This window comes from Patella vulgata, chromosome 3 (genome assembly GCF_932274485.2).
Source record: "Patella vulgata chromosome 3, xgPatVulg1.2, whole genome shotgun sequence".
Taxonomy (NCBI): Eukaryota; Metazoa; Mollusca; class Gastropoda; family Patellidae; genus Patella; species Patella vulgata.
This window is the reverse complement of record NC_065881.2, coordinates 45,693,908-45,719,892: the sequence shown is the minus strand read 5'-3', so window position 1 is coordinate 45,719,892 and position 25,985 is coordinate 45,693,908. Positions and strand designations below refer to the sequence as shown.

Genomic DNA, 25,985 nt, shown 5'->3' with positions numbered 1-25,985 from the left:
TGATTAGGTGTATTAACCCTTGTCGGTGCACGTGGGGTCTCCGTGGACCCCATCTGTTTTATAGTGTTTTGTAATAACTACTGGGTACAACTTTCTGAAATTTAGTGACTTGTCTCCTATACATTTTTACACCTAGCAAAGAGATTGGTATCCATCTGCTTCCCACATGCAGAGTTATGTTATATGCAAATCAGGCCCAACGCTTGAAGGGAACAAGGGGTCCAACCAGACCCCTAACTTGTATAACTCACAGTAGGGATTTTGCTAATGTGTTTACTGCCTGATACCATATTGCGTATGCCAGAGTATTCTCTCTTTTAGCATCTGCATGTTACAAATACCAAAAATTAAATGATAAATTCCAAATATTCAATGGTTTTTATATCAAACGTGAATTGCCATTTAACCTCTTTATCACATAGTCCACAAAGTAGCAACTTGGTGAGAATTATTAAATATTTTCCATATGCCACTAAAATAATTTAGTTGTTTTTCAGATGTCAAATATGAATGCAAATAAAAACCAAACCGCTGCCTTTTATTCAAATATATCTGTATGTAAAAACTTGAATTATAACTAACTGGGGTCCATATGGACCCCATGATACCTGCTATGTGATTCCCACAAGGAATAAAAAGAAACAGATTTTTTTTTTTTTTTTTTTTAATTTAGTCAGGGTATTAAGTAACATCTGTTCAAAAAAATACAATAGTTGTTTAAGATGACTATCAGTAAGCGATATACACATGTGTAAGGGCAGATAGATATGTTATATAAGCAACTATATATACATGGCATTAAATGTGTTCAGTAAGAAACTTAATATTCATTTACATCTTGAATGCAAGTTAATATATCGACTAGTCCAAAAGTTAGCTCATCCAGTGGCAGTGCCAGGATTTTCCATAAGGGGAATCTAAAATTAGTAAACCAATTGACTTCTTGTTGAAATTTAATCAAACCCTTTTTAATTTAGACTGCTAGACAAGTTGACATATGGGTAAATCAGTGTAAATGAACCAGAGAAGTACATTAATCTACATACTTTCTTACAAATAATATGTATATCATTTTTTTGCACTTTCTTACGAATAATATCATTTTTTTGCACTGATTATTACAATTATCAAATATATTATCTTGACTTATAAAAATTTAACTGTATTGGATATATGTATGAACACTACACATGGTTTATTACATCAATAATGATATTATAAAATATCTTAAAACGCTTATATATTTAATTGTAATTATTAGATTGATAGAAAGTTAAGTCTAATTAGGCGCAACTCAAGATTCCTTTATAATGACCCGGTCAAGGGATTCAGATCATCAAATAAAATAAACAGTATTCTATGTAGCACCAACTCTACCCTTATCTGCACAAACAATCATAACACAGGAATCAATACATAGAAAATATTGGATATGATATGTGTTTGTGCAAAATATCATAGTTAATGAATTACCACCACAATTCGGTGTTTTATTGTCTATATGTTTAATTACCAGATAATCAAAATTTTTCATACATTTTGTGATGGTTTTAGTATAATTCATAATAAAAACAAATTTTAATTAATTTTCCAGATATTAGTTAAAGTAGATGAATTGTATTTATCAAATTTTCACTTCCATAGGGTAACCAATATTGTATAAAATAATGTCACTATTTTTTTTATAATAAATAAATAAATGGCAACTATATAATGAAAGCACAACTGTACATGTAGGCAAACATAGTATTTACAATGTGAATTCTCAGTATATACATTCATGAAATCCTTTTTATTATAACAACCAATAATAATAAAATCAAGGATAAATTATTTTTATTGATCTACAGAAAAATATTAATTCTACTCTAATTTAACATCTCCACTTTTATTCCGAAAACCTTTTAATCCGTGACAGAATGATGTATGAAGAAATAACTATTTCGAAATACCCAGTTGTCTAATAAAATAAATTCACCATTGATGTTTACCTACATAAATACCTATAAAAACTATTGATTTGTTAATGAACATGCCCATTTTTATGTACGGTAACCAAAACCATATTTATCTTCACTTATAATGACTTTAAGAAGGAAGTCAAATAATCAATAACATGTTACAACACACCAATGAAATAACTTGTAAAAATATATCATTGATCAAAAATACACCATCGTGAAGTTTCTTCAGACTAAGTAGGACTTTACTTACTGTTCATATTAGTTTATATCATATTTACACAGAAACACAAAATTGAGCATAATTTGGGTTTCAAACATTGATTATAAGAATGTATTTTATAACCATTATATTAACAGGATATATTTTTTATACACATATAAAATAAATTCACAAAATATTCTGTAAGTAATCAGTGGTATTTAAAAAAAAATGTTTCCTAGCGCAGTTACTTTGTGAAATCATAATAATATTTCAAATTTTTATCAATACAATTTACAATTCATTCAATAAACAAACTATAACAAACAATTTAAACACAAGAGAAAATAAAACATAAATGAGTTAGCTATAATACTTAAGGCTTCCATTATCCATAATATGAATATACATATAGCCATATTGTTTTATTATGAATTCAATAGTTGACATCATACAGTCAAATAAATTGATATTGGCCAACCTTACAATTTGCTCAGTATTGCTCATTGATCTGTTAGATTAAAAAAATATTAGTATGTATATCCGTAATAACTAAAATCTATGACTTCATGCGCAAGTAAGACCATGTTTATCTGGTGCTCAAGCAACAGAAAATATATAGTCTTAATATGGCAATCAACATTTTATAAATGTTATACTGTTTGAATGGCATTTAGTAATTGAACACCTTAAAATAAACACAACAGTAACAATTACTGTATTTCTATTAAAGCTACGTTTCAACAATGATTCTCTTGTCGTTATCAAGCACAATACTGATACTGTCCTAATTAAATGGTTTCATTGAATGTTTAGATGGTACATATAGAAATACAGTAATTGCTATTCATAGAACTGTTGTGTTTATTTTTATAAATGTTCATTAATGCGTCCAGATTATTACTAAACTGAAACCACTTAGTCACATCAGAATTTTGACTCTAATACTAAAAAGGTTCACTAGACAAAATAAATATCACAAATTTGACAAGTTTGTTATTCATCTGTGATTGCAAATAATTTAAGACATTTGCAAAATATCTGATTAAAATAAGGGTTAATAATAAAAAAAAGAAAAAGAAAAAAGTTAAATATCTCAATAATGATCATTCCATAAATACACAAATTAATGAATTTAATTTTTTATAAGTATTATTAATATACCATTGGGTATCTTTTATAATTTGGCAAAAAATTGTTTACTTTTCCATTCAGTAAATTGCATAATAGTCTTGAACAATGAAATACAGAACACAACTTCTAAAATGGCTGTATGCTAAACCATCTCTATGTTAAAGGAGCTAAATGAAAATCGCTAATATTTGGTACCTAGAAATTGACACAAATGGGTCGCAACGCATATAATAATGTAATATGAATGTATATAAACTGATTTACATTGAATATTTTCTGTTTTTGCCTTAATTTCTAATCAGTTATGTTCAGCGAAATATGCCAGAAGTCTCAATCAAATGTCAATCTCTAGCGTCTGGTTATTCCAGTCTACACCAATAATATTTATTGCACATGCTTTCCAGATAAGAATATGACGTCACTGTTTGACATGACTTGTGATATGTCTAGCCCAATTCTTCGAGCCCCTCATTATAAATGGCGCTGAAATGCATTATGGTACACTATTCATGTACCAATGGTAAAATGTTTATTTTGTCTTAAATATTGGATATCAGAAGTCCATTTTTTTCTGGTAAGATCACAACATCAATGTTGATTTGAATTGACAAATAATTCGAGTAATCAATGGATGATATTGAGTTAGAGACTAACCTAATTTAACAAGTATTTTAAGTAGCAGTAATCTATGCTAATATGTCATGATTTATCATAAATTTTAACTACACTTTATTAAGTGTATAATTAACAGTCATCTGTTTGAGTATACTAAAAGAACATAATTTAAATATACTTTACTTATTCAAAAATACATGTTAACCTCGGCCTAGTATATTATCAAATCTAGATGTAAATGCTTAGTGGTCTTATAAACTTATTTCTGGAATGGAAAATAAAAATAATTGAACTCCAAAATCAAATTACATTTACAGATATTTGCAGAAACAAAGGAAAAAGTTTAAAACAAACTGCATTCAACCCATTCAAAATAAAATAGAAAAACACTGGTAAATACGAAACAATACAGTCTAAAAATAGAGTTCAATCATTCAGCTTTTGTTCTCATACATAAAACATTGTAGGCCTACAGATATTTCATTTATTCCCTCAATCATTCTTTATTTCTTTTCATCTATCTATTCTTCAATTCAGCTTTCAAACGTTTGGTTACTCTTCCACATGAAATACCCACAATAAATATAATGGCTACTACAGCTGCCAACACTCCCAGGAAATAGGCTTTTGCTGGTGATTGTGAAATAGCTTCATAAACTTCTTGAAATGATTCTGGAGGCGCAATCTACAAATAAAAAAACAGTTTAGAAAGTCAAAGTTTGGTTTCATTTTCAAGCCCCATTATTCCAGTGTGGATTTTCAGTTTCAACAAAGATGGTAAGTAACAAACACGAAAACAACAGCCCTAGCCATTATATTGTAATGTTTAAACAAAGAAATAAAATAGACAATATAAGAATACAAGCGATGCCATTATTTATTATTACATTATTAATATTCATATGCCTTCATAATTAGACGTTTCAAATAACGATCTAATTGTTTTGTGCAGCTCTTGCCTTGGTCATACGTCTTTTTTTTTTATTTTGAAGTCAGTACCTCAACCCGAATGTTGAGCAATGTCAAGTTCTTGACAGTAAATCACATTTTGATTGAGTGAAAGATTTTTAAACAAACAGATTTTTATTAACAATCTTAACAGACTGTGGTTGTGGTATATGATTTAAATGTTTCATATACATGTAATTATAAATACATACAATTTGCTTTCTTTTATTAAATCATAGCTAAATATAAATTTCTTTGTTCTGCTTTATTATAAATCCATTTTGGTTTCGGGAATGTAGATTTTGTGTTGATGCTCAATCCTCGTTTTTACCTCCTCAACACACATTATCTTTTTTAACATATAGCGATAGCGATAAATGTACGAAAATCATTGCTCTGCAGTCAATATTTTATTGCTCTCAATCAAGTGGTTACGTAACATCTAGGTCATCAAGGCAGTAATCATTGAAACATATTTCCTGCTGATATTGTCTGAACCCATTAAGACTTAATTCCGATAGCCCTGTCTGAAAATGGGCGATTAACAGTTGCGACTGTTTGGCGCCAGTGTGAAAATATCACAAAATTATCACACTGCCACATGTACGTCCATTCATCCAGCAAAGTTTCTGAGATTGTTTTCACATACTACAATAACATCGGGATTATCGGTCAATCAGCCTCAATTATCCCACTTTGATCGATGCCAATTCTAATATTTTCTGAGAAGAGATTTCTTTGTATGCACTAATTTATCGATTGGTACTGCTATCTATAGCAAGCTTGTCGAGGAATGCATGTCAACGTGTAGCTTACGGATTATCGTTTAATTTTTTATTTTTTTATTTTTTATTTTTTTTAAAAGATTTGTAAAAACAGTGCATGTTGTGTAAATATTTACTTTTGTTTAGATCATTTTTAAAAAAATTCAACAGCTTATTTTTTTGTAAAACATATATTACTTTTAAGGGAAACGATGATAAAGAAACATAAATGTTAATAGTCTGTGAGGTTGACTTCTGGTGACATGTACTTGAATGCGATCAAGAGATGAAGAGTTGTCAATAATGTTTCTGATTTAAATATTTCCTTGGATGTGATTTATGACTTTTCGATGTATTGTGTTACTCATTAAATTCGGTCAAGGGTGGAAGGCTATGTTAACCCATTTCTGATTTACAGATGATACATTACCTGGGATGTGATTTACCTATTTTCAATGTATCTGGGATGTGATTTACCCATTTTCGATGTATTTGTCGATGCTGGAATTACTATTCTTAATTTTAATGGCTAATGGATAATAATACCACTAGTTAAAGGGACATTATGGAAGATTAAATAAAGTGCTGGCAGTTCTCACTATAATAATTAAAAACTAGATAATGTAAAGGGAATTTGCTGAAAATTTCAGTCAAATTGATCCAAGCTAGCGATGACATCGAAAGTTGATTATGGTCTGGATAATTTAATGTCTAATTAGTAATTTAGATAACAGGCATCACAAATCGCTCAAAATCAATCAGATTCTTTGTCTCATGACCATAAACACTATGTATAAATGTAAAGTCAACCAATCAGGTAAAAACTTTAGCCTCTTGAGCGTCCACAAGCAATTGTAAACCACATTATATACTACTGATTACATGTTGTAATCTTTTTAATTCTTATACTGGCCAGTTGACAACTTGTGTAATAATTACTTCACAAGAAATAACCAGCAGCTACCAGGCAGGAGACGCCCAAATTTTGCAAGAGATGGATAGAGAACAAGCTAACACAAAAAGTGACTTCTCTTATGCAATCAAGGGCCATAATTGAGGAAGTTACGATCCGATATGCGTGAATATCGACAGGAACCAAGATCTTTGGACTATAAACATGCATTTCAAGTTTCATCAAAATCAGATCAAAGTTGTGACCTCTAGAGAGTCCACAAGCTAAAAACGTGATTTTTCGGGCAATCAGGGGCCATAGTTCATGAAATTATGGTCCAATATATGCCAATATCGAAAGGAAACAAGATCTTTGGGAGATAGGTCTATATTTTAAGTTTTGTCAAAATCAAATAAAAATTGTGACCTGTAGAGTGTCCACAAACAAATTGTGGATGGACGGACAGGTGGACGGACAGGGGCGAAGACAATATACGTCCACATGAAAATGTGGGCATATAAAAACAGTCAGTTTGGGTGATATGTTTCCCAACTAAGAGCTGCAACAGTGTCTGGATAAACTTGTGTATCAGTTTGTCTGAATAAACCTGTCTTATCAGTTTTGCCTATCTGTTATATTTATACATTTATAAGATCATATTTGTTAGCAATACACATTTGACCAGAATTCATTATTTAGATTCGGTGACCCTGTTTCAGCAAATCATTTCCATATTGCTCAACATTTAGAAGGGGAAAGTCCTGCAAGTCAAATAATCTACTTGTTTATGAATATTTTTGTTTTGCATATTAAACCCACTTATGTGATACTGGTAAATTAGAATCACTTAATCTTGCCTAACTAGCACTAATTTCTGTGCTGTGTTCAAATATTCATAACTATAGTTGAATTTCGGCTAATAGTGTTCAATTTGTACTTGTATCCAATTTAAATCTCAGTGTTTAATTTTGATTACCAAGCGTCTAATTAACTAGTGTTTAGTTTGTCGACACGTGTTTAATAATGAGTGTCCCGCTTAATTATCACGACTGTTCAATAATAAGTTTGAACGTTCAATTTACCGAACCATGATTAAAATTAGTCATGATGTCCAATTACGCAAGGTGTTCAATTTTGTTGTCAAACATCCAATTTCACATGCGATGTTCAGACATTACGATGTGTTTAGTCGTGGGTCTTCGTTCAGTTTTGCTGCTGAATGTCTATTTTACCGCACAATGTTAGATTCCCTGAACAGTGTTTAAATACTTTCAATCTGCGATTTTGGATTATTTTTTCAGTTAAATATATTACTAGCGATTGTATTACAATACTTTGATATCGATCTCAATATATGCAAATAATCTGATTCAAAAGTTATCGAAATATAAACGCAATTACTGTTTATGTACGGAAGACACTTGTGGGAAAATACTGCTCTGACGTCACGTTTCTGGGGATTTCCATTCATGCAATTACAGCCATCGAAAACGGGATTTATCAGTTTTGCAGTTTGAAATTTGCTACTTTCGACTAAATGTAGCCTGCTTTTTATCTGATATTTTCAGATTTCTTTCAACTTATTTCAACCACATTTAGGAAAAAAACCTAATCAATTTGAGGTACAAAATCTCGTGCATATTCTAATTCTGGTTTGACAGCCATTTTTATAAATTTAGAGTAGCTGACAGACTTTCTAGGCCGAAATAGCTCTTTGGAATTAATGTCTTGGTTAGAAATTTTGGCATTTACCTGTGACAATAATTTTAGCGATAAACAAGGATATAGAATGGTTGATGCGTCATGCAAAGGTCTGTATGTGTGAATATTGGAGTCTATTCGGTGTTGATTTTTAGTATAATATAAATTTGTTTATTAAACCGACACATATTTATTTTAAACATTACATCATAAAAACAGATGAACATCACATGCTAAGGCAAATATAAATTCGTTTCCGATATAAATGTTACACAAATATATCATATGACATTAAATAGACGATTAGTACAAAGTAGCCTGCATTGGAACAAACAGTATTTAACAAATTTCAAAACATGCATAACGTATTTCATTTTTCTCAAATCCAGTAAAGTTTCGATTATTGGTTTCGCCTATCGTTAGGAATTCCCGATATGTGTTCAAAAAGACTCAGCAAACCTTTAAAATATTATTCAACTTCTGAACGAAACATTCTGTCTTGTTTTGTACCGGGTCCCTTTTTTCTTTTGAAGTCTAAATAATGGAATGTTGATTGGCAGTTTGGAATTTAAGTCAGACGCCCTGCTGCCGTATTGTAAAATCGGCACGTTCTATTTGCGTTTTTGAATTATCTTGTGTTGAAAGTTGAATGTGTGTATATGAATACTGGCGTATATTCAATGTTGAACTTTAGTACTTTTTAATGGCAATGCTAATTTATACATTGATGTTTTTTTTTTTTAACCAATGGTATTTTTCGATATACTTTTCTCTGATATACTTATAAGATGGGCAAACTATCTAAGCATGAAACGTGTCTTCAATTTCATCATAGTTACAAAATTTACAAATGCTATTACTTCTCTGAATATTGCTATACCTTCCTTTCTCTATTTGTGAATCGTGAGCAAAAACTCTGTATTTACATATCAATGTTTTGGTGGCAAAATATGATATCAAAGTCTGTCGGCATTGTTAATTTTGTTAAATTGTTTGTGTTTTTCTACTTGCAATTCACAAAATAATGACTATATGAATATATGATGTACATTTTCTAATAACATACTGTCATCTTTTAATACAATGTTAGTGTTAGTTTTGGTTAACAAAATGGGACAAGTATTATCAGGTTATAAGCACAGTGCGGTTCGTTGATCACAGCCAATAAAACACTGGCCTAAATATTACATAACAGTCTTGATTGGGCAATAAAACTTAAACACGCGACATGTAATTGTTCAAGCAAAGATGAACAAGAATGTTTTATAATCAACAATGTTGATTGTTTGTTAGCCATTTTCTAACATTTCTTCCAAGTTGAAACTATAAGCTTCATGTTTACACATACAGACCTTTGCATGACGCATCAACCATTCTATATCCTTAAATATCGCTAAAATTATTGTCACAGGTAAATGCCAAAATTTCTAACCAAGACATTAATTCCAAAGAGCTATTTCGGCTTAGAAACTGTGACAGCACAAACTCTGTAAAATTTAATGATTGGCATCGCCTTTTATTCTGAAGAACAGTTCCGTTCGACTTATTAATTCCACCTTACTTGTGGTTCTGTAGCCTCTAATCTAAAACAATCTTTCGATCTCATCTAATATAGTACATGCCACAAAAACATCGAATTAACTTACTTATGATATCCCCATGCTTTACTAAAAATTAAACTTAATATATGATACAATTCCTCTTTAAATTAGTTTTCTCTGAAATAACGTTTGGCAAAGTTATGCGTTACATATAAGCATGAAATGTATTTAGTAGGTTTTATTTGATTTTCGGCAAAAAAGGGCCGTGCTATAATATTAAAAAGAAATCGAATTATTAGTTTATTTTCACGTTTTCTTTTTACTGCCCCAGATAATCGCACTACCCTTCAAACCAAAATGCTTTCTATAGATCCCTATCATGTGAAATCCGACAGAATGTTATAGTACAATTTAAACAAAAGACAAAACCTACCTGAGCAGCATATTCCCACATTTCTTTTCTATTTTTTAAAAGAGTGAAACATTTCGACTCCATTGCTTTTGGACTGTCTTCTAATGTTGCTAGCAGACATGACATAACTATAAATATAATAAAGTAGTTATTACAGACACCAATTTTTACACAATAAGGACAAAAGACAAGAAGTTCCAAAAATGGGTGACAGACCGTCAGCTGCTTAGGTTAAGCAGAAAATATTCATCATTGAACTCTCAAGGAATTCACTGAAAATAAATCTACACCAAGTTTGAACATTCAACTTCAATTAGTAAGCAGATTTATTGTGAAACAAAAAGACATCCGCTCAACACAAACTGGTCCATTTCAGGACTAACATATTGTTAATTTTATTTCAATAATTCGCTTCCATATAAGGGTCTTTATAGCAGTGGGAGGAATCCCATGATGTTGGAGAGGCGACCCGACTAAATGTATCTTGTAATCAAAACCATGCCACTTGATTAAATGCCAGACCTTATGATCTATAAGTGCATGCCTTAGACCATTTGGCCACCCAACCCCCAGTTAGAAAAAAAGTAATCTTGTCCCAAAGGATCAACCAATGAAATTGCTTAGCTTTATAGGAAAATGTTAATCATTAAACTCAATCAAGACATTTACCTTATGAACATTTACACCAAGTTTAAACTTCATTCAATTAGGACCAAAGTTATGGTGTTCCAAAGTCTCAACCAATCAAATTGCTTATCTCTCCTTAGCCTTAGTGGAAAATGCGCATGATCGAACACTGTCAAGGCATTCACCTATAGTTCGAACAGTCTACCTTAAACATGCATTATGCAAGAGCTAAATCTGCCTATTGCAGGTCTTTCTTTAATCCTTAAATGTTATCTAAATTATCAATTATCAATTTTTAATTAACTTATCGAGACCATAATCAACTCTCAATGCCATCGTTAGTCTGCGACATTTAGTGGATTTGAATATGGTTTGTGATGGATGATTTAATGTAAAAATGGATAATCGAGACTTTGTTTATACTTGTACAAACGGTAGTAATGACAATCGAGGATAGTCTAAAATTAAATTGCTAATATCCCAGTTCCGAGTGAAGCAATTTGACTGAAATTGTCAGCATATTCTAATTTTTTTTACTATTATAGCGAGAACTCTCAGCTCTTTATCTAATCTTACCTAATGCCCCTTTAATTAAAGGTGAGTTATTGTGTTCAAAAGTCTCGACAAATCAAATTACTTATCGCTCTGCTTACAATAAGCAGAAAATGCTCATTATCGAACTCCATCAAGGCATTCAACTAATAAACACCTTCACCAAGTTTGAACATTCTTCTAGCTCAATTAGAAGGAGAGTTATTGTGTCCCAAAAAGTGTTACGGATAGACGGACGAACGAACATACGGACAGACCCATTTTAATAGTCCCCTGCTTTCTTCAAAAGGCAGGGACAAAAAATATGAATAATCTACTTGCTTTTTCCTTCACCAGGTTTTACACCCTGACAAAAATGTACTATGTCATTCTGACAAGCTGCATTTAATAAAGGATCAACATTTATATCTACACGATTCTCTTCTATCAATAGGGCAATTTCCTGCAAAACATAACATAGTTATTACATGTAGCTACAGTTATTAAATATGATTGTTTTATTTCAGTCAACCCGATTACTAAAGAAATAATGATAAAGAGAAATTTGTGACTGGATTGCAATATAATAACAGGTGTAAGTAACTGCTATTGGTCTCAAATGGAACCTGAGAAATGAAATGAATGGGGTTTTACGTCCCACTGTTCTGCTCCCACTGGGCTGTCGTCTGTGACTCAAGTTGAGTAGCTTCATCTTTCCAAAGGATGCAAACGTTGTAAACAAACCAGATTCATATTCAATAACTAATTATGAATCTTTCATATATATTCAGACGATTGCAAACCAGTTTAAGCTATTCACCAAAACAATCAAGATTTATGCAAACTTGAAATCTTTTGACACCCGATAGACTGGAAGTTAATATCAAATTATACATGTTTACATACCTGTATACACTGTTTATTTTTTAATTGTTTTTCAAGAAATTTTGCTTTTAAACACTCTTGAATTCGACCAGGTCCGCCTTTAATTTCATCTTCATCACCAGCAGCTATGACTTCATCTTGACAGTGTGCCTGTATCTAAAATAAAATTTGGCAATACAAATTGGCTACCCTTTTATTGCTAACCATAAGTCAATTATTATGTCAGTACATATTTTGCGTATTTTGACTATAAAGCAAGCAGGTCAATATTTACGATACAAGAATCAGATAGTAACAAAACCTCTACCCACACACCCATCACTAATTGCCTTCTTCATTCTAAATTTCTGTTGATTTATCAGACACAATTTTATATTGGACGGCGTGAAGTCATCAATATTGGCATGTATATTAGGGAAAATACAAACATAATTCAGTTTTTAGTATCATGTGCCTCTCTTCACAGGTACATGAACTTAAAATTACCTTTCTACATTTTGTAAAGCTTTATGGGTGTAGAGTATAAAGAGAATAAATTAATATTACCTCAGCAGAACAAATGGAGGCTAACTGGGGTGCCAATCTAATATCACGAGCAGATTCTTTTATTCTGTCATATATTTCATATGAGCATTCTTTTGATAATCTCTACAAAAAAATGTAATTAAATTATATTTTTTTTATATAAAATATATTTAACATACATTATGGAAGATCTAAATCTGCCTATTGCAGGTCTTTCTTTAGGCCTGAAATGTTATCTAAATTATCAATTAGACATTAATTAACTTTTCGAAACCATAATCAATTCTCAATGTCATCTTAGGTGTCAGATTTTCACTGGATTGGAATCCAATCTGCTGTTCATCGCTCATTGATGATTGAATCCAAAAATGGATAATAGAGACTATGTTTTTTTATCGTACCGACTTTAGTAATGATGATCAAGGCTACACTTAAAATTAAAAAGCTAATTGTATCTGGAGCAATCCGACTGAAGTGAAATTTTCAACATCTTCTATTTACATTCTCTATTTTTAAACTATTATAGCGATAACAGTTAACTCTTTATCTAATCCCCCATAATGTATCTTTAACCGTCATCCACTGTAAATAAATAAAGCAACAGTGGTAATAGCTTGTCTTGTAAATCTGAAGGTGATTACAGTGGGTGGTGGACTATCATAACATGTGCTATGCTATGTTTATCTACAGTGGATGACATTTATACTTCAACCCCTTACACGCAGACAGAATAACATGGACTAATGTAACAACAGATACTTTGTTTACTTCATAGGAAAGTAAGTTTTACAAACCATTACAACAGAGAGTTAAATGGGGTTTAATGTCCACTCAACACAATCTTGCCCATTTCGGGACTAACATATGGTTCAATTTTATTTCAATAATTCGTTTGCATGTTTGGGTCTTTAACACAGGGAGGAAAACAAAGGACATGGAAAGATCTCACGATGTTGGAAAGGCAACCCTACTCCTTTTTACATAAATGCGGGGAATCAAAACCATGCCACTTGATTCAATGACAGGCTTATGATCTGAAGTGCTAGCATTAAACCATTTGGCCACCCCTACCCCTATGTGTCACGGAATTAGAAATCGTTTCATACATAATTATGTTTTAGAATACTGTCTTTAGGTTGACATAATTTTGAAGTAATACCCTGTTTTCCCTTTAACACACATACCTTAACAGCATATTGTTTTTTAAGACAGTTGATAACTTTTCCTTCCAAATCTTCATCATTCTTTTGAGTCTTTAAAATATCTTTACAGAATTTAGGAATATCCTGTCTGCATAATTTCCTTAGTTGAGGATTCAAACGGTAGTCTAATGAAAGGAAATAATATTTTTTAAAAAAAACAGCGGTTGCCAGGCACGATACGCCCACATTTTGCAAGAGATGGATAGAGAACAAACTAAAAACAAAAGCAATTTTTCGTACAATAAGGGGGCATAATCCAGAGAGTTATGGTCTGAAATGTGCAAAAAATTGAAAGGGACTGAGATCTTTGGGATATAAAGATATAATTTTAGTTTCATCAAAATCTGATAACCATTGTGACTTCTAGAGGTGGGAGTGAGAGAGAAATGGGGTTTAACGTCCACTCAACACAAACTAGGTCATTTCGGGACTAAATGGTTCAATTTCATTTCAATAATTCGCTTGCGCATAGGGGCCATAATCCAGGAAGTTATGGTCTGATATGCGCAAATAGCGAAAGGAACCGAGATCTTTGAGACATAAACATATATTTTAACTTTCATCAAAACCTGATAACAATTGTGACTTCTAGAGGGAGAGTGAGAGAGAGAGAGGGAGAGAGAGAGAGAGAGAGAGAGAGAGATGGGGTTTAATGTCTACTCCACACAAACTAGGTCATTTAGGGACTAACATACGGTTCAATTTTATTTCAATAATTCACTTTTCTGCGTAGGGGTCTTTAGCAGTGGGCGAAACAGGAGGACCCGGAGAAAACCTACGGGGTTGGACAGGAAACCTGACTCCTTGGCCATACAAACGGGGAATTGAAACCACCCCAGTTGACTTAATGACAGACCTTATGATACAGGACACATGTGCTTAACATTCGACCATCCAACCCCCTACTTCTAGAGGGCCCACAATCTTGGTATGACATACTTTTACACTATTAGCATACAAGGAGCCAACATTTTGTCAGGCAGTTTTGGTCAGATTTTCACTAAATTGGAATTCAACTGTCACTAGGGTGGAACGGTGATATATTTTTCGGATATGCACGATTATTGAAAGGAACCAAGATCTTTGTGATATAAACATAAATTCAAAATTTCATCAAAATGGTGTGATTTTCACTAAATTCAATCTCAATCATCATTAGGGTGTAACAGTGATATATTCAAACGTTGTTTTTTTTAAATCGGGATACAAATTGTGATCTTTAGGGGGACCACAAGTTAAAAACATGGTTTTTCGTACAATCAAGGGCCATAATTCAGGAAGTTACGATCCGATATGCGTGAATATCGAAAGTAACCAATATCGTTAGGTTATAAACATGTATTTCAAGTTTCATCAAAATCGGATCAAAATTGTGGCCTCTAGAGGGTCCACAACCTTGATATACCATATATTTACACTATTTGCATTATGAAATGCGGCCATTTTGTCTGGCAGTTTTGGTCCAATTTTCATGAAATTCGAACTCAACCATTATTAAGGTGTAACGGTGATATATTTAAATGTTTATTTTTAATCGGATAAGAATTGATACCTCTAGAGGGGCCCCAAGCTAAAAAAAAAAACAAGATTTTTTGTACAATCAAGGGCCATAATTCAGGAAGTGACGATCTGATATGCGCGAATATCAAAAGGAACCAAGATCTTTGGATTATAAACATGCATTTCAAGTTTCATCAAAATCAGATGAAAATTGTGTCCACAAGCTAAAAACATGATTTTTCGTACAATCAGGGGCCATAATCCATGAAGTTATGATCCGATACATGCCAATATCAAAAGGAACCGAAGTCTTTGGTGATAGACCTATATATATATCAAGTTTCATCAAAATCAGATGAAAATTGTGACCTGTAGATTGTCCACAAACAAATTGTGGACGGACAGATGGACGACAATATACATCCACATGAAAATGTGGGCCTATAAAAACATTTGCAAGTAGAAAAAAAACCCCTACAAATTGTGTAATGAAGAAATGCAATGGTACCGTATCAGCTTATATCCAATCGAAATAAAAAACGAATACAGTAATTCATTCAGGAGTATTACTGACGTGAATTTCAAGCCGGTAAGTGAATTATTGTGATAATCACATACAGTAGAATATGATATTGATATTCCTTATAACAAATTACCAAAAATTATTTTTGTTGAAGTCTGGTTATATTAAAGGGAATGGAGGCTTAAAATTTTAAAACCCAGTTCACTACCTGGACCTCATTTGAGCAATTCTGGATTAAGAACCCTGCACAGGTAGTTAAGAAAATACAATAAATATTATTGTTCATGTTTTGATGTTGTGATTTAATAAATCAACGATCGTTTTTATAGGTAAACCTTATTAATGCCATATCATCTTTCTATTTAAAAACTCTTTGAAGTTGTTTCAAATCGGTATTAATCATGCATTTGATGTTAGGAAATGTATGTACTTGCATATAACTTGTGATATTAAGCACTGAGGTTGGAGCAATACTTGTAAAATCAACTGGTAATAAAACATTGGATGAAAATTTCATACTTGTAATCTATAACTATTGATTTTGTGGAAAATCTTTAGCTTGTTTAAACATGCTGTAGCTGTATGTTTTTGAAGATTGTTACTAATTATGACTATTTTCCATTTCACAAATTTCTAAGCTTGAAATGTTAATGTGTTTGGTTGCTTCTGAGAGTGATTCACAAAGAATTCTATTTCTATTTTTTTCCATTTCGTTCTTTTTCTTTGATTATGATGATGTAAACTCTAATATATCAAAGAGAGTTCACATCTTGTAATCTATAACTATTGATTTTGTGGAAAATCTTTAGCTTGTTTAAACATGCTGTAGCTGTATGTTTTTGAAGATTGTTACTAATTATGACTATTTTCCATTTCACAAATTTCTAAGCTTGAAATGTTAATGTGTTTGGTTGCTTCTGAGAGTGATTCACAAAGAATTCTATTTCTATTTTTTTCCATTTCGTTCTTTTTCTTTGATTATGATGATGTAAACTCTAATATATCAAAGAGAGTTCACATCTTTCAAGATAGGGGGATGTCAAATAGTAATGCCACCTTTCATGAAAGAGTTCCCTCCCTTTGTTCTCTATTGGAGTCCTTGGGAGTTATCTCCCATGTTGGGAATCTTTTGTACTTAGAGAGGTTGATTAAAACATGTTTTTTAGATTCAATACATTTCAACCCTTTCAATGCTCGACGTAAATCCACTGCCTGTGCTAGACCCTTTTTTGAGGAAAAAAGTGGGTTTGGAACTAAATGCCAAACAGTACTTATGAAAGCTTTTATGAAAATTCTTTTCGTGTGTTGGGATGGGCATGAGGTTGGGCTAAGAGGAAAAAATGCTAGACGTAAATCCACTGCCTGTGCTAGACCCTTTTTTGACGAAAAAAGTGGGTTTAGGACTAAACGCCAAACAGTACTTATGAAAGCTTTTATGAAAATTCTTTTTGTGTGTTGGGATGGGCATGAGGTTTGGGCTAAGAGGAAAAAATAGAATTTTGGAAATTTGCATAATCATGTAGTCACGTGACGTCATGGCGGCCATTTTGGATTTCTCATTTCTCACTAAAGCTAACACGAAAACGAATTTTGCTCCATGAAATACTTATGGGATATTGTTTTTTTCACTGGATTTTGGTAAAGATATATAAAATGAACTAACGACTTCGCCGAGATTGCATCGTCTATGTTGTCATTATGCACTCTGCCATTTTACGGTTTGCCGCTTTAAAACACGTGGAAATATGTTCTATTGTATTTATAGAAAATACAATAGATGGCACTTGGTAATACCGGGTACACGCATTTTAATGACATTTTATCATACCCGGTACTACCGGGTAGACGCAATGAAAGGGTTAATCCATGCCATCTGTGGTGAACCAGACAACTACCCCCACAGAGCAACAGATATGTATTACAGTAAAAAAAAGCTTGTAGAATATGTTCAAGTTTTAACAATGTTCTAAACATCATCACACTAAATGTTTCGGCGATCATGTTTGATCCGACTCCCTTTTACATTCCATCACTTTTACATTTTAGGATTAAGGTTAGTGTTAGGGTCAGGTATTTAAGATTAAAACCTATAAATTCTGGGTATGGGGTTTAAGATTGAAACTAATGAGTAAGACAAAATCTTCAACAACAATGAAATATTGAGACACAAAAATGGGAGTCACATCAAACATGAATGCCAATGTTTCTATATGTAAGTTATGCTTTTTTTCCATTATTTCCATAGCCATAATCATTTAACCCACAAAGCAAACAAAATTGTGAAATATATCTTTGTATAACTTACCATTACTTTGGGCTATCTGTCGTCTTAAGACGATAGTTCTACAATTATTATCAAAGGAAGGATCATCTTTGGCTTTCTTTAGACAATCCATTATTTTGATCTCATTATCATCATCAATGCTACAATGAATCTGTAAGAAAACAAGTCAACAGTGAGGCTGATGTCCCCTGCCGAAATCCCGAAATAATTAAACGACACATTAAAAATAATTGCCCGTTTATCCTTTTCAAAAGTATCGAGCAATCAAACTGATTATCAACTATACACTGTTTCATCACTCTCTATCAGATAAAATCAAAGTCAAAGAAATTGTTCAGCTCTGCTTAGCTTTAGCAGGAAATGTTAATCATTGAACTCAGTCAAACATTCTACCTCAATTAAAAGCAGAGTTGTTATGTTCCAAAGTCATGACCAATTAAATTGCTTAATCTAAGCAGAAAATTCCCATCAACTTAATCAAGGTAATGATATAATGAATCTATACTCAGAGTTTCATAGCTCTCACTTAATTATTACCAAAGTTATCGTGACCAAAAGCATCAACCAATCAAATTGCTTATCTCTGCTTCAGTGATGGGATTTCAAAAAATTTCTTGTCGGACATTTTTTCCCGAAAATAAAGGGGCATAACTCTTATCGTAATTTAAGCAGACGTTTTCAAAACACAATTAAGAATCACGTGTCAACAAAATATATTCAAATTCATATGTAAAATAAAATAGGTGCACCTCGTTATATTTCATGTTTAAAACCCGTATGGTATTCAAATTTATGTCAATAATATTCCTACAAAATTACATGACATCGTAATACTATAGAATGGCAGCGTGCCGACTGCTGCCGATCTGTTTCAAACTCCCCCAAAATTACCGTATTTTTCGGGTCATACATCGGTACATTTTTCAGCAAAGTCCGACATTTCTCTGATACTCCGTTTCGATTTATATACGGAAGGTAAAAAAAATGACATCCCGAAATTTATTTGGCCGTAGGCGTAAACCGTAGTTAACGACGCTCTAATACAACGAGCGAGTGACACCAACTGCTAAATAATTGCATTCGACTGTAGCACGCGCTATCGTCTAAAACAATTAACTACTTACGTCATTCCAATGGAAATATTCGTCAACATTTCTTAGCGTGTTTATTTATTTATTTAAAGACATAAACCCCATTCAAAATATGATCATAAATTCGACAATATGCCATCAAAATAGAATCTTTTCTTGGATATCAGGGGTATTGCATTCGGCACGTATACATCTCTTAATTTCACGTGTCTCGCGAGATTTGTACTTTCATTTTAATTACTGAACGCCATATGCGTGTGTGTGAAATATCTTTATTTAACTTCGGATGCCACCGAAAATATATGACAGACAAGTTATCCGACACAAAGGAGATTAAAACGTGAGACAATGGATAAATCACGGGTTAATCAGATTAAGTTTATAATCACTCTTATTGGATTGATATATCGTCCGACAAAGGAGAAGCAATGACTTCTGTTCAGGATTGTTTTGATGAATTGTCCGATAAAGAATTAAGTCAGCCAATCAAGGCAGAATAAGTAGTTAATCAAGGTAGGTGTGTAGACGATAAGTAGTCGATCACTTAATTAACTAATCAATCCAGCCTATTCTCAACGATAATCGGGTTGCACTGTAGTTATACACTCAGTACACTATATTAATTTTGGAATTTGAATATTATTCACCATGTCTTGATGTCCGATTGGGCATATTCCCACTTGGACAATTTTGGGCGTTTCGAAAAAAGATTCGGACAAGTCCGGAATATACGGTTAAAATCCCATCACTGTTCTGCTTACTATAAGCAGACAATGTTCATCATCAAACTCCATCAAGGTATTCACTAATGAACACCTACACCAAGTTTGAACATTCTACCTCAATTAGAAGGAGAGTTATTGTATTTCAAAGTCTCGACCAATCAAATTGCTTATCGCTCTGCTTACATTCAGCAGAAAATATTCATTATCGAACTTAGTCAAGGTATTGATGTGATGAAACTATACACCAAGTTTCATCACTCTCACTTAACCCGTTAAGTGTGACGTTTTTAAAACGTTAACTACCCCCTATTGTGTAATTAATTTGACGAAGTGAGGAAGAACTATGTACTATGTTCTAAGAATAGGTTGGGGAAAATAACTCCAAGGCGTTATATTACGCCCTACACATAGTGAGTGGCAGATGTCCAGGACGTAATATAATGTCCTACACATGCTGCGATCGTGGGGGAATTCCCAAGGGATTCCCCCAAGTGATGAACTATGTTCTAAGAATAGGTTGGGGAAAATACCTCCAAGGCGTTATATTACGCCCTACAAACAGTGAGTGGCAGTTGTCCAGGACGTTATATAACGACCTACGCACTTAACGGGTTAATTAGAACTAAAGTTATCGTGTCCCAAAGCATCAACCAATCAAATTGCAAATCTCTGCTTAGGAAAATTCTAGTTGTTGTGTTCCAAAGTTTCGACCAATCAAATTGCTTATTGCTCTACTTACCCTCAGCAGAACATGTTCATTATTGAACTTAGTCAAGGTATTGATGTAATGAAACTGTACACCAACAAAACTATACAGTTATATGGGACAACAATCACTGGTTTATTATACACAGGCACGATGTTTCGTTAAGTATTCTCTTATCGTTATCAAGCACAATAACATTTAGTAAACTTGAGGGTCCACTATGAACCGAGAACTAAGCGACTGAAATTCCCATAAGCCTCGGTCATCATTACTAAAGTCAGTACGATAAACAGCATAGTCTCGATTATCCATTTAATCGTTTAATGAGAAGGAAAGTTATGCAGTAAATCGGCTTACAATCCACTAAAGATCGCAGGCTAGCGCAGCCATCTAGAGTTGATTATGGCCTGTATAGGTTAATTAATGTCTAATTAATAATTTAGATAACATTTCAGGCTTAAAGAAAGACCTGAAATAGGCAGATTTAACTCTTGCATAATGCATGTTTAATCAGAACTAAAGTTATTGTCTCCTAAAGTATCAACTAATCAAATTGCTTATCTCGGCTTACCCTAAGCAGAAAATGCTCATCTTCGAACTCCGTTAAGGCAACGACCAAATAACCTTCTACACCAAGTCTGAACATTCTAGCTCAATTACTATGCAATATCTACTGTACCAGAGACTGATTATTTTGATAAAGAGTATCAGATTAGAAATACAAGCATTATTTATATATACTTCAAAGCAATTTCTTCAGAAAAGAAATAATTATCAAAATGCTGTGGGATTTATGCCCTCACAGCAATTTTTTTTTTTCCAGAATCGTTTGGGTAAGAAATGTGAAATAAACAGAATCAAAAAGTGGCTTACTTACCTGTATCATTCTTTTACAAGCTGTAGCTATACCATAATCAGCAATAGCAAATTCATCTTTCTGTAATCATATTTATTGCTGTGGTTACATGTACAATGCAAGGTCATAGAATTTTGAACAAACGGCACGAATGTGTTTTTTTGTACAATCAGGGGCCATAATCGGTTTCTTTCCGATAAATGACAATATCGAAAGGAACCGAAATGTTTTGGAGATCAACCTATATTTCAAGTTTCGTCAAAATCAAATAAGAATTGTGACCTGTAGAGTGTTCACAAACAAATTGTGGACCTAAAAAATGTAGGCTTATAAAATTGTCCATATTTTTTTCTGCAGACTGGAATATTTTATCTGCCAAAAATGTGTGATAATAAACACCTACACCAAGTTTGAACATTCTAGCTCAATTAGGAGAGCTATTGTGTCCCAAAAAGTGTGACGGACAGATGGACGGACCCATTTTTAAAGTTCCCTGCTTTCTTCGAAAGGCGGGGGGGGGGGGGCAAAAACCGCAATTTTTCGTACAATCAGTCCCATAATTCAGGAAGTTACCCTCCGATATGCGTGGATATCAAAAGGAACTGAGATCTTTGGGTTATAAACATGCATTACAAGTTTCATTAAAATCAGTAGTTGCTTAGGACATCAGGAATAAGTATACCAAGTTCCAAGATAATCTAATAGTTGACACTCTTAGGCTATAAGGAATACATATGCTAAGTTCCAAGCAGATCCATTCAGGATTGCGGTTTGTGTACAATAAACACAAAAATTTGGCGTGTGTCAGCCACTGGGGGTCAGGCATGGACCAAAAACAATAGGGATCATCCTTAGGGTATAAAAGGAATAAATGTCAAGTTTCAAGACAATCAGTTAAGAATTGTGGCGCAAAAGGTTATTGCCAAAATCAAATTTTATTTGCCCCTTTCATATTTTTATCGTAAATTGCGACCGACAGCGTGAGCCCTGTCATCGTATAACACAAGCAGGTGTCGTCTACAGCAAATAAAATTAATTTTATCCTTAATTAATTCTGTATATGCATTTCAAATAAAAATAATCACTTATTTAATGAATTCTATATAATTCAAATAAAATCAACAATTCTGTAATATATGTTTGTATTGTTTCGTTCCTTGTCAACCCTGCAGATCAGCGCTCACGCTGTCGATCGCCATTGCCGCCAATTGCGATAAAAATATAATTTTGGTAATAAAATATTCAATCTGGCGAAATTTTTGGCGATAACTTTTTCCTGTATGGCTATTCTTTTTTTAACCGTGGCGATAAATTTTTCTTGCCACAAAGCTTTGATTTCCACGCCGTGCATATATACACGTTACAGTCTATTATGCGCTTGGCTGAGTCAGTTATCAATCAATTAGGTGCCAATAATAGAGATATCTTTTGTCTCTTGATCAATCTCGGATTAGTGTTGATTAGTATTTACAGTAAGAGTAGTAATAAACTAATTAAAGATACATTATGGGAGATTTTTACAGAGAGTTGGCCATTCTTGCTATAACAGTTCAAAAGTAGACGATGAAAGAAGAATATATTGAAAATTTCAGTCAAATTACTTTATTCTGAACAGAGTTATCATCGTTGTAATATTTGACTAGAAATGGAGAAATGGTAGTCAAATATATCTTCACCTTTGCCGATCGTTTGACTGACAGGCGTTAACTCCACCTACATAATCTCGATTATCAAGTAACGTTTTCAATGGCTTGAGACGGGGTTGCAGTTCAATTCGTATCACATTTATTTTTACTACAAATTAAAAATAAGACTTTTATTATATAGATAAGAAGCCAAAGTTTGAAAGGAATGGAGCAAATCAATGAGGCATAATTATAGCCGACTTCTTGTTAGCCTCCGTGTACTCTTGTAGTGTAAGGTGACTACGTGACTCCCGAAGCAGACAAATAGGAAACACTACAGTGATCCAATGGAGCTGCAATTCAACTGGGGTGATGTTAGCTGCTATGTTTATCAATTTTTCTGTAAACGTATAAAAGAGCGTATAATACCAACATCCAAACTCTCATTTTAACCACAACTGAACATAATATCAAGGCCGAACTTTCAATCAAATTGACTGACATGCGGCATCGCTCAACAGTGGCCTCGCTTCGTACACTCTATCATTTAGCCTCAATCTAACTGATGACGTCAACGTAACGGTTAATAATCTCCGCATGGGGCGCCATATTTGATTTAATCAATCAGTGAAATCCTATTTAAATCCAAGCTGTAGCCGAGCCATCCGTGGGTCTACAGAGTTGATTTTGGGCTTGTTGTTTAAATAAAGATCTAATTTATAATTTCTATAACATCTGAAGCCTAAATTAAGACTTGCAATAATCAGATTTAGTTCTTGCCTAATGTATGTTTAAGAGACAAAAGATTTAATTATTTGTTTTCAAATACAAATTGGTGACTATTTTGACGGTTGCTTTACATTCAAAATGGCGGACACTGTGAATAATACTCGTTTGATTGTTTGGGATTATTGAATTATGACGTCTGTTTTATCTGTCTTACTCCTGTTGCCCGTATCGTTAATAAATGAAGCCAGGTTTGTTGTTACAGTTTATAATTGCGTATATATTCTTTGGGTTGTCGAAAGTCAGTTATCATCAAATCACATGCCATGGGTCGTAAGCGAAAAATTTAACAGTCTTCATCAACGTCCGATAGAAGAATGTCAGATTATTTTAGTATATCACCAGTTTTCACCACCAAAATGCTCCAAGTCTACAGATGATACTGACATGATCAGCTATCGTCCATTATGGGAGATTAGATAAAGAACTGGCAGTTCTCACTATAATAGTTAAAAATAGATAACGTGAATAGAATATGCTGGAAATTTCTGTCAAATTGCTCAGCTCTGAACCGCGATATTAGGTTTTGAATTTTAGGCCTAGCCTCGATCATCATTACTAAAGTCGGTACAATAAAAGAAACATAGTCTTGATTATGCATTTTTGTTTTAGCGCATACTGAAAAGGTAGATCTTTTAAGGATGAATGGAAATTGTCAGATATACAGATATTCATTAAAAACAAATACACTGTGTAATTTAATGTTACTAAGTAATGGAAAAGTGGTTAACCAAGATGTTGAAAAAGCTTTCAAAAAATGGGCTTCGGCAAAGCAGAGTAGAATATTGTAAATTGTAATATCATATTTATATTGAATGTACTTATGTAAAAAGAAAATACTGAAAAAATCTAATAGATATTTGTTCTTTACTTTGGCGGAGAAAACATATGGCTAATAAATTAAAATGAAAATTTGGCAGAAAAAAAATGAAACCCAGAGTAAGCACTGCTGCAGATATCAACCTTGCAGGTACCACTTCTGTCAAGTGAAGGTTGGGTTTAAACTATGGTGAAAGACAAACACAAGCAAAGACAAAAAGAGACATGTAATGTACAAAGGCGACCAATACTTTACTAAGTAAAAGTGTAAGAGCAACAGTTTGACACAATTTGGTTAAAAACATTACAGATTTTATATGCTTACCTCCCGTTTAAAGATGAGCTTATGACAATCACTGGAAAGTTTCTTTTGTTTGGATTTTAGGCATTCAATGATCTAAAAAAAAAGAGGATAGGTTGCCAGGCAACAAAACATACGGACACAGCAGCTAAGTCGTCCAGGCAGTCAACGAGTGTCGTCGCCCATTTTTTCTTTTGTCAATAATGAAAAACATTTACAACACATGAAAATCTGAATACAAGTAATAACCCATGAAGTAACCAAGGGCTAGAACTCTGGCACTAATTATCGGAAATCGTTACCAACGTCTGCCAGGCAGGATACGCCCACATTTTCCAAGAGATGGATAGAGAACATGATAAAAACAAACACGATTTTTTGTACAATCAGGGGCAATAATCCAGAAAGTTATGGTCTGAAATGTGCAAATATCAAAAGGGACTGAGAGCTTTGGGATATAAAGATATGTTTTAAGTTTCATCAAAATCGGATAAAAATTGTGTCCTCTAGAGGGTCCACAACCTTTGTATTATATACTTTTACACTATGTTTCAACACTCTTTATCGGATAGAATCAAAGTTATCTTTCTTTTTTTTAATACTATTATTCATCCATCTTCAATCATTTACAAGCATAATAACATACATATTATAGTATAGTATAACACAGCCAGAGTACACAAAGTACATACATAGACATGGGTCCATCAATAGCAATATTCTAACACTATCTTAAAAGGGTAACCTAGAATTATTGTTATGAGTATGATATATTTTCCATTTCTGTAAGAATATGTCAAATTTATCGTTTTCTATAGAGATATGTTTT

The 25,985-nt window shown here is 32.9% G+C and overlaps 1 protein-coding gene across 2 annotated transcripts in view; it reads right to left on the bottom strand.

The window, feature by feature from the left end:
- Nucleotides 1-1,178: 1,178 nt before the first annotated feature.
- LOC126814579 (Golgi apparatus protein 1) overlaps nt 1,179-25,985 on the bottom strand; it is a 77,618-nt gene continuing 52,811 nt past the window's right edge. For both annotated transcript variants that reach the window (XM_050539821.2, XM_050539822.2), the window contains exons 17-25: nt 25,181-25,252; nt 21,647-21,706; nt 18,269-18,398; nt 13,923-14,065; nt 12,760-12,861; nt 12,235-12,369; nt 11,671-11,791; nt 10,192-10,298; nt 1,179-4,597 (exon numbers count right to left, since the gene is read on the bottom strand). In XM_050539821.2, the coding sequence (XP_050395778.1) occupies nt 4,430-4,597; nt 10,192-10,298; nt 11,671-11,791; nt 12,235-12,369; nt 12,760-12,861; nt 13,923-14,065; nt 18,269-18,398; nt 21,647-21,706; nt 25,181-25,252 (1,038 nt within the window). In that variant the 3' untranslated portion in view covers nt 1,179-4,429. The remainder of the gene's footprint in view (nt 4,598-10,191; nt 10,299-11,670; nt 11,792-12,234; nt 12,370-12,759; nt 12,862-13,922; nt 14,066-18,268; nt 18,399-21,646; nt 21,707-25,180; nt 25,253-25,985) is intronic.